Source organism: Anneissia japonica, unplaced genomic scaffold (assembly GCF_011630105.1).
Source record: "Anneissia japonica isolate Jap-2015-1 unplaced genomic scaffold, ASM1163010v1 scaffold3436_len560460_cov161, whole genome shotgun sequence".
In the NCBI taxonomy this organism is placed as follows: domain Eukaryota; kingdom Metazoa; phylum Echinodermata; class Crinoidea; order Comatulida; family Comatulidae; genus Anneissia; species Anneissia japonica.
Window position 1 is genome coordinate 453,221 of NW_022751570.1, and position 9,919 is coordinate 463,139.

Below are 9,919 nucleotides of genomic sequence, written 5' to 3' on the forward strand. Positions count from 1 at the left end.
TTTGTGTTACGTATGCTTTTGTAAAGTAAGTAAATAATTGAATGCTCGACCGATCAATCCATCAGTCAATTAATCAGTTAGCCATCCTACCAACCAGCCAATCAATCAATATAGTCAATCAGCCAGTCAGTCATCAGTCGGTCGGTCAGTCGACCAATCAATCATTTACTGAATCAATCAATCGCTGTTTATTTTTATTTATTTATGTAGGCACATAACACATGCACTAAAGATTGTCAATAGCGAATATATAGCTGTTCTACACGCGATTTTTACACGTACACTCACAATCTCAAAGTAAGGCTTAGTGAGTAGAGTTGTTTCACTCGTGAAAAGAAAAAATATCCTTCAACACTGACAGGAATTGAACCCAGCACCCTGGGGTTAAAAGGGCAAGCATCTTAACTACCAAGCTATTCCATTCCACGATAAACAATATTATTAGTTTACGTTTTTATAAAGAGACAACCAACGAATTGGAAGCAAAAACAAAGACAGGAATCAAAGATCATAATTTTTTAATGCTTACAAGGGTCAAAAACTATCCTAAAGCAAAACGGATTGTCTCTATTCCTGGTCTTCGTGTTTTGTTTTGTTTTTTGTTTTTTTTAAACAAAATTTAGAAAAATATAAAGCGTGACCACTATCCTGTTACGTTAGCTCTGTGCATGCATAAACTGTAATAATACAATATAATATAAAATTGCATTTTCAATATCTTGTATATGTACGTTAGTGTTAAAATTTATTATTACGTTAAAATTACAATATGTATAAGTAAACCGATATTTACTAAATCATACTTTTGATTCTACCATAAAACGTTATTGCTCTCAGCGATGCGATGGACTAAACGTTAATTCTACATTAGTATTACAACATAACTACAGATGTATGAATTATCATCATTATGATAATGCTGTCATTTATTCTGCTTCAATAGATAAAATAACAGCTTACAGTGACCTGTAATTGAATATGTTGGCATTAGCCTGCTTGTGTGCCAAGTAAAACAAACTACCGAGCATTACAAAACAACAAAGATGTTCGATAACTATGAAGGAGCCTAAGTCTGCTTACCACCCCTTACCTTAAGCACCGAGACATCTTTTTTAAAAGTCCAAAACGACATCCTAAATGCACTTGATGAACGTAGGGAAGCTCTTCTTGATCCTCTAGACCTGAGGGCTGCCTTTGGTACAATAGATCATAACATTTGATGTCATCGTTTCAGGGACGCTATGGTCTTGGGTGGGGGACGGCTCTTAATTGGTTGCAATCTTACCTTTGCAATCGGTCACAATCTATTTCCATATTGAGTAAGGAGTGCCCCAAGGGTCAGCAATTGAGCATTCATTATGTATGTCCCCCCCCCCCCTTTGGAACACATTATATCTTTTTGTAAAAAAAATTACATAACATAGCATATACACTGATGATATTCAGTTGTACACGACATGAAGTCAGGAGGACAGGTTCCAGTAAATATCAGAGTCTTGTCTGTCTGGAAATATCTTATGAAAAGTCAACACTTACACAGTGGCGTAAACTATAAGTCTTAAAAAGGGAGGGGGGTGCTAATGGAGGTCGGAGGTGGACGAAGTGAAGTGGGGGAAGGATCGATAATCAGTTGAGGGCGCTAATTCACAAAATAAGGGGATTTTAGGTGATTTTTAACTACTTGCAAGTGATTTTTTAGATGCGACTGGGGGAGGCGAGTAATTTTTTTGGAGGGGCGTGGTCCCCCATCCCGTGCATCCCCTCTAGATACACCACTGCACTTACACTTAATAATGCATTTACACTACTGAGTGTGGAAGGTACATTTTTACCGTTTTTGATTGCACGTTCATTACGGATGTCAGAGATTAATAACGTGATTAGTACCGTATACTGTAACCTTGTTAAATAGACCATGGAGGTATTATTGATAATAATACCTCATTAAAAGATTGTAAGAATAAAAGTGAAATCAGAAATGCATTTTAATCTAAAGATGACAGCTGATGTTAAAATTATATAGGCTTACTGAAGTAACCCCTTTCCCATCTCCCCCCCCCCCACCAAAAAAAAACCCAAACCCAAACACATCTCCCCCCCCCCCACCAAAAAAAAACCTAAACCAATACAAAATCATAAAGAAAATTAGAGAAGTCACTCCATAGAATGCATACTTCCAACCTGTACCTAAATACACAATACACATGCCGTGTATCATACACATGAAGGTCGACACTACAGCCTAATGAAAATAATGGAATCGCCCGTCGTATTCAGGCACATTAGCCGTATTTGACTGGTTTATTTCGTTGAAAAACGATCTTTCAATGAGTATTATTTTCATTCGACTGGTTCGTGAAATAGACTTCGTTGGCAATGGAATTTAACGTAAACCAGAGTGGATTAATTTGCAATAAGTTATATACATGACTAAAACAAGATGGGTGATTGGTCAGTTTACAGTAATAACATTTGCAATAAAATAATTTAGATTAAACTTCAGAAAACAATAATTATATTATAATAAACCTATGGTCCATGTTGATCATCTTCGATGAAGTTTTACTAAAGGACGAAAAACTATTGAATAACTATGGCTTCTCTTACGTGGATATATTGCATAATATTTACTCACTACTCTAGCTCTGATAAAATAAGGTGGGGGGGGGGGCGAAAAACGAAGAAGCAAACAACATGACGATATCTGCTGTAAGCGACTCATCTAATTACTTTTTTTTGTATTTTTTGATCGATAAGATAGACTGTCAATTTTTAATCATCTCAGAGCAACTTGTCAAGGTGATAAAATTTATGAATATAATTAAGAGTTTCATCGGATGTAGTGTGAAGAAATCAGAGGGCCATAATGGCATATAAAATATAATTTTTGATGTCATCCAGCTATGTCACAGAAATTTCTCCACTCATTAAATCACCTTTAAAATAATTTAAAAGAAACGGTTGATGCAAACTACAATTAATAAAATCAAATGAAAGAATACAATCAACTGTTCTGATGTTAAATATACTCGAACAAAATGTGTCATGTATAGACTCAAGCGGTATGAACCATTTATACCTCAAACCTAATAATATTATAGATATCTCCTTTTCTAAATTCTGGATACGCAATTGAGTCACCATGTATATTCGTGTAACTCTATTATTGGGCCTCTTCGACGAACTCTTTTAGTAACCAGAATTAAAAAAAATATAATATTTAGCCGGATTGACCATTAGTAACCCTCTAATCAGTAGACATTTCATAATTCGTATGAACCAATGAACAACTCGAATTCCTTCATAGCATACATATACAAATTATAGCGTATAAAGTTTCAGCACAATAAAATATAAACCTGTCCGTTGTTGACACAATCGTCCGTAAATGTACTTGTCCTGTCGTAGAATCTAGGACTACTCCTGTTTTAATAATGGTGATGATATTTGTGTTATTCAATCCTTAATGGATGGTTGTGCTCATTATATTAAAGATACCCCTAGGGTATAGCTATAATTTATAAAATACATATTTTGGCAGTACGACTTTCCACTGATTATCGCTGTATAAATTATTAATACCGATGCGAAGAGGCAGTTATATCAACTACGCAATCTCAATGAAATATTGACTAATTAGAATCCTTAATTATTCATAATGAATGTACGTGTAATTTCTAGAAATTGAATCACGAACCAATTTGCATTTTTCATTAAATATTGATATCAGCATTATCCCGCTGTCAAAATGCTAACGTCGCACATTTCGTCATGCATAACTTATTAACACCGTTACAGGTGTCACTCTCAAATGTAATAACGCAATACAAATTAACATAGGCCTATTCAATAGGCCCATATGTAGGCCTATATTAAAATTTGTTATAAATGTTATAACAAATTTTGCTACGTACCGATACTCAAAATGGAATATTGCACTACTGGTATCCCTGATAGACTTATTTGACAGACTACATGCGCACTCATACGCACTAACTGGCATACTACCCTGAATGGCGCCAGCAGGGAGACTGGAGAGATTGACTGTTAACTAGTGCGCATGCGTTATGATGTGTGGCGGGGAAGGGGAGTTTTGACGGACGCAATTAATAATGCTTTAATGAAAATTTAAACTATGAAGCGCGGTTGAAGAGCTGAATGTTTGTAATAAGTCTTTTCAAACACAAATAATTTTAATGATGATGATGATGATGATGATGATGATGATGATGATGATGAGGATGCTATGGTTATATCTGAAGTTTCGCCGAGGCGTTAAGAATCAATATATAGATAGGTTTTAAATGAGTTTTTAAAAACCACATCTGGTTGTTGCTACAATTTAAAGTAAAGATATGTTATTTATTATTATGATTATCGTAATTATATGAATTATAATTATTATAATCATCATTTATTATTCTTCCCATTATTATTGATATTTGCCACTTATAATCATCACTGACGTCATCATCGCAATCTACTCGATCCGTCGCTATCACTCTGCCCCTATTGCTGAGCACTGTCGTCTTGCTTAAAAAATAATAAAAGTAATGTACATCAAAAGAACAAATTTTCTACCAGGCCTACTATTCTTTCAGCTAGACTACTTGGCTTGCCAGCGTTAACAAATCAACACACGTACTCTACTTTCAAAACCATTGTTTCGATAATGTTTACACTTTGCTTGAATAGACATAGGGAGACATTATGATCGAGTAGAATCTCGACTGAGAAAGCAGTAATACCGCGAGTTACACTAGATCGCAGCCTTGGGCATATCATTTTGCTATTATACCTTCATTATTATTTTTATCCTGCTGTAATTAATGCTTAAATGTAAAATTAAACACTGTGGTTCACTGAGGTTGACTCCTCACCAACGGGTACTCCATCGCAGCCCGCACAACGCTTCGCAGTGATACGATGAACAATGACGTCATCAGATCTCATATTTGTCATTCCAGGAGAGTGTCAAAGAAAAAGGTTAAAGGCATCAAATGTAATTTCGCGATGATATTATGGTTGGAAAGAAATTGTAAGCTCATAGTATGTTTAGGCCTACTATACACATTTCTTAATGGCCAGGCCCATCGAATTGCATTTTCAATCTCATTTCAAACAGTGTAATAAAATCTCGAAATTGGTGAATGAACCATACCGGCCCCATCATACGTATGGTCGCTCGTAGTGAAAGTTAGCCGCCAGCCTCTACAATATCTTCATTTGTCAATGCAGAAGTCATACAGAGAAATTCAAATATTACAATTATTTTAGTAAATTACGCCTTTACTTTGACAACGACTTACTAAATATAGGCCTAAAGCAATTCAAATATGGAATAAGAATTTTATTTCCTTTCCATGACTGATAGTACATCTTCAAAATTTAAGATGAGATGTTTTCATTATTGCTGTTTCTATTATTTTTTTTAGTTTTCATCTTTTTTTCAGGTATGATACATAGGCCGTTTATATCTTTGAATCTCCGTGAAATGTATCAAATTTACTATTTAAATTTCCGTTTATGCAGGTGCAGATCCACCGCGTTTTACCACTAGATTTTTACCACTACATACCAATGCTATGTATTGAAATGAGAAAAAAAAATAGAATGCAATACACAATGTTTCAATAGGGCCTAGTATCCGGGATCCCTTTAGTTATATCACTGTCGCTAGACCTGCTCACTTACTGTACCTTCTTATGATTATTTGGTGTCCCCTTCCCCACCCCAACCCTGTTTGAAAAAAATTCTGGATCTGCCCTGGATCATGTGCGCAGTATTGGAATCAGAATGGAATACGTTGTTGTTTTCGGTATTCATCAGATCTTTCTTAAGTATTCTACACGTATAATATCCAGGGGCGGATCCAGAGATGCCCACGGGGGGTGGGGGAAAGGAGGTCCAAAAGTTAGCCCGATCGAGGCAACACTATGCTAGGGGGTCCGACATTTTTGTGTTCTAGATGCCCGACAATAACATTTGAGGCGTTCTGGGCTATCATTTTTTCTTTCTTATTTTTACCACCCAAAAGGGGGAAGGGAGGAGCCAGGCCGCCCCCCCCCCCACGACTAAATCCACCCCTGGTATCTCCTCAAACACGTGTGATATTGAAACATGAGTCTACAAATGCTTTGTCTTTTAATGTGCAGTTATGGATTTTTTTGACCCAGGGATATTTGCGACATTTGTCACACACATGACATGGGAAGACCAAGCGATATTCGACATTAAATGGCGTTAAATATTACCAGATTAAAAATATATAGGCTAAGCTCAATGTTGATTGCTTTTCATTGGCTTAAATATCCATGCTTAATCATATCACTGAAGCCTACTGCAGTATTTATCGGTTGTCATTTCGCGAATTTATATTTCCGCGGACGCACTGAAGTGTCACTGTAGCAGATTGCCGACATTATATGTTCACGACTGGCATCGTAATTTAATGTAAGTTCGTTGCCAAGGATACCTATAGTGGGCCTCTAGTCAAACGGGGACATTAAGCTACGATTGCGGACAACGCAAAGAAGACGGTTATTATCGCGGAGTTGCTTTTTCTGTAGGTATACTAGCACACTGCAGGCCTACGTGCTTATAGCCTTTTCGCGATGAACGAGGACACTCACATGAATTCGCCAAAGGTGCCTTGTGTTGACTGGTCAGAATCACGGTCTTCCCTATTCCATTTAGGATGTTTTTTTCTTACTGCAGGCTACTTAACTATCCCGAATTTAGGCCTTGCCAGGGCACTGTGGCTCCGAGTATGCCTAGTACTTGGTGTGTTTTGCTTCGTCCTCTGGGGAGCAGCGGTGCGTTGTTGGCCCGATTTGTTCGCCTGGAACTTAGTTGGATTCGTAATAAATATATTACAACTGGCATATTTGATATTTTTAACCAGACCTATCAAACTAGACGAAGATATTTTGCAACTGCATGAAAAATTCTTTAAACCTTTCCAGATTTCGATTCAAAAATTTAAACGAATGTTAGATTACTATGGTGAACTTTACGAGCTTGATGCAAGTGGTCATTATGCAATTGAAGGCAAAACTAAAGCGGGAAACAAAATTGCAATTTTATCGTCTGGCAGGTAAGAAATTGAAATCCAATTAATAATGGATCATACGTACGTTAGTGAGATTTACGTTACGAAATGATTAACTGTTTCATATAGTGGCGGCCGAGCCGGTCTGCCCCAACCCCATAAATTTTTCAATATTATTTTTTTTTTAATAGAGAATAATAATAATAGGCCTAATAAAAAAAATTATAATTAAAATTAGGTTTGAGGTGCCAAAGTCACAAATTTTCTTACCTCAGCCCCAACTAAAGTGGTGTAGACCCGCCGTCTATGAAATCCCTTCGTGGGGGCCCCTCTATTTCGAAATCGTGGATCCGCTACGTATTACTTTAGAGTTGGCGCAATCCAATCAAGGGTTTAGGATTTCATGCTTTTTTTGCGTCCAGGAGTTACGATACAATGGTAAGCTACCGTACTTGTTTTGGAACCATGCTACTCCGCTGAATAGGACTGTAACTATATAAGTTAGTGCTCTTAAGCATGTCACCAAATGACAGCGCAATTAAATATTTTTCATATAGAATCTGCGTATTACATTAAATACATACATTTATTATCAATTATTGAATAGTAATGTGCAGATTGAGCGATTATTTAAATTATGCTAGTTAGATTACATTATTGGTTGCGCTAAAATTGTGGTAATACTGCGCTTAAACCGATCACGAGTGCCCTGTATTTATGGTGCGATCAATCAAACATTTTGTTTGGTCAATTAGAGGATTAATCCTGTCTGCTGATCATTAATTTTGTCGGAGAGTAGAGCTTGTTAAGTGCTCAAGTCATCAATCAAAGACTCATTTGATGAATATTCGATGATGATTAGGACGCTAGTCTGAGAAAATGAGTGTCTGTGATCGTTATGGACACGATAATAGTGATAGCCCTAGTCGAGTCTTCTTTGTTTATAGAAAACGTTTGCTGTAGGCCAGTTAAAATTCATGACACATTTTATTGGAATAGAACATTCCTTCTATATGGTATTTCGATATAACAGGGTAAAATAGTAATCATTTTTTCTTAGTCCTCTTCACAAATATGAAAATTTAATGGAAACACATAATCGGAAATGTGTATTGTCGTTGAGGGCGCACAATTCAAAAGATATACATACATCACGTGCTAAGTGTGGGTCTTTTCACAAGGCGTTGATCGAATATCAATGTTTACGCACCTATGGACACCTACCCCTGTGTCACGTGGAGGTTAGCTACGATTGTAGCAGTTGTAGCTGCTTAATACAATATCATAAATATCATAAAATCATTATCATATGAGAAGAGATACATATCTTAAACACCCATCAGTGAATGGACCTTTTGCCACGAGGGGGGATTGACATCTAAAATACACATATTGCTAACCACTAGCGACGGTTCTGGCACCTTGGGTTGCGCCAATTTTTATGAGAATTTACCGATGGTTTGTTGAGAACTTATGGATGCGTCTATTTTCAAGAGTGACGCTTTGAGCATTTATAGATTTCCAAAAGATGTTAAAGGTGATTTGTTGAGGACCGATGGTTGCAGGTGGCGTTAAGCGAGTGCTCTTGTGTGGAGACAGGTTAATTGTGGGAGGCACGAATATTATATTAATTCGTTAATTGTTTATAAAAATAGAGGTAAGCTATTCTACAGACATATGCATCAGCCGAATGTAGTACAATTGTTTACCAGTGTGATTAATCTGCTCAATAAACAATTTTAATTACTTGTGCAAATATAAAGATGTGGGTAACCCTCATCTTTATATACGACTTTTCATGGATCTCTTTAGGGCTAGACGCGCCTAGGCGGTTGGAAGCGACGATCGAAGAAAACGGTTAAGCAAGCCAAGGACTTCGCTAACTTCCATTCCTCAGTATTAAAATCCTTCCATTGATGGTCACTGTCTAAAACTTGCTTCCAGCTTATCTCTGAAAAGATTGTAACCTTTTCGTCTGCAGTTGGCTCAACATGAATTACACAAGAGCCAGTGAGCTTCGATGACGTTCTAGGCTCGGACATGACACGTTGTTTTTTGTTGTTATTTCGCGACGTCATCAACGAGTACAATACATTCATTATCCACCATCAACTAAACTGCTTAAAGAAAACAAAATTGGTTCGTGTGGGAATCGAACACACAACCTCCATGTTTGCTATTCATTATCCACCATCAACTAAACTGCCTTAACTTACGCACTTTTTTTTTAAATAGACAAAAATGTTTGAAAAATTCATTATGCAAATTAGAAAAAAATAGACTAATCATGTTACGGGAAACCTGGTGGTTGTGTGTTCAATTCCCACACAAACCAATTTTTTTTTCTTTTTTAAAGGCCGTTTAGTTGATGGTGGGTACCGTTTAGTTGATGGTGGGTAATGAATAGGAAATAGCAAACCTGGTGGTTGTGTATTCGATTCCCAAACGAACCATTTTTTTTTTTTTGGCCCGACGTCGATAAACGTTTGAAATTTACAACCTCTAACCAACGGCCCAACTGTTGTCACCAACCTCCACTAACGTTTACCGACGACGGGCCAATAGCGTACTGTGACGTTGCGACCACGTCTATAATCAAATATAATATTTACAACCTCTAACCAACGTCGGCCAAACGGTTGTAACCAACCTCCATAATATATATAATTATAGACGTTGTCGCAACGTCAAAGTACCTTGTTGGCCCGACATCGATAAACGTTTGAAATAGATGTTGGGCACCACCGTTGGGCCGACGTTTCTTAGAGGTTGTAAATATTATGTATGATTATAGACGTTGTCGCAACATCACAGTACTCTGTTGGCCCGACGTCGGTAAACGTTTGAAATTTACAACTTCTAACCAAC

At 36.9% G+C, this 9,919-nt stretch overlaps 1 protein-coding gene across 3 annotated transcripts in view; it reads left to right on the top strand.

The window, feature by feature from the left end:
* The first annotated feature begins 6,387 nt into the window (after positions 1-6,387).
* Positions 6,388-9,919, top strand: part of LOC117121775 (blood vessel epicardial substance-like) — a 36,809-nt gene continuing 33,277 nt past the window's right edge. For all 3 annotated transcript variants that reach the window (XR_004447624.1, XM_033267082.1, XM_033267081.1), the window contains exon 1: positions 6,388-7,096. Coding sequence is in view for 2 of the 3 variants with exons in the window: in XM_033267082.1 (XP_033122973.1) it covers positions 6,615-7,096 (482 nt within the window). In the remaining variant the exon portion in view is untranslated. The remainder of the gene's footprint in view (positions 7,097-9,919) is intronic.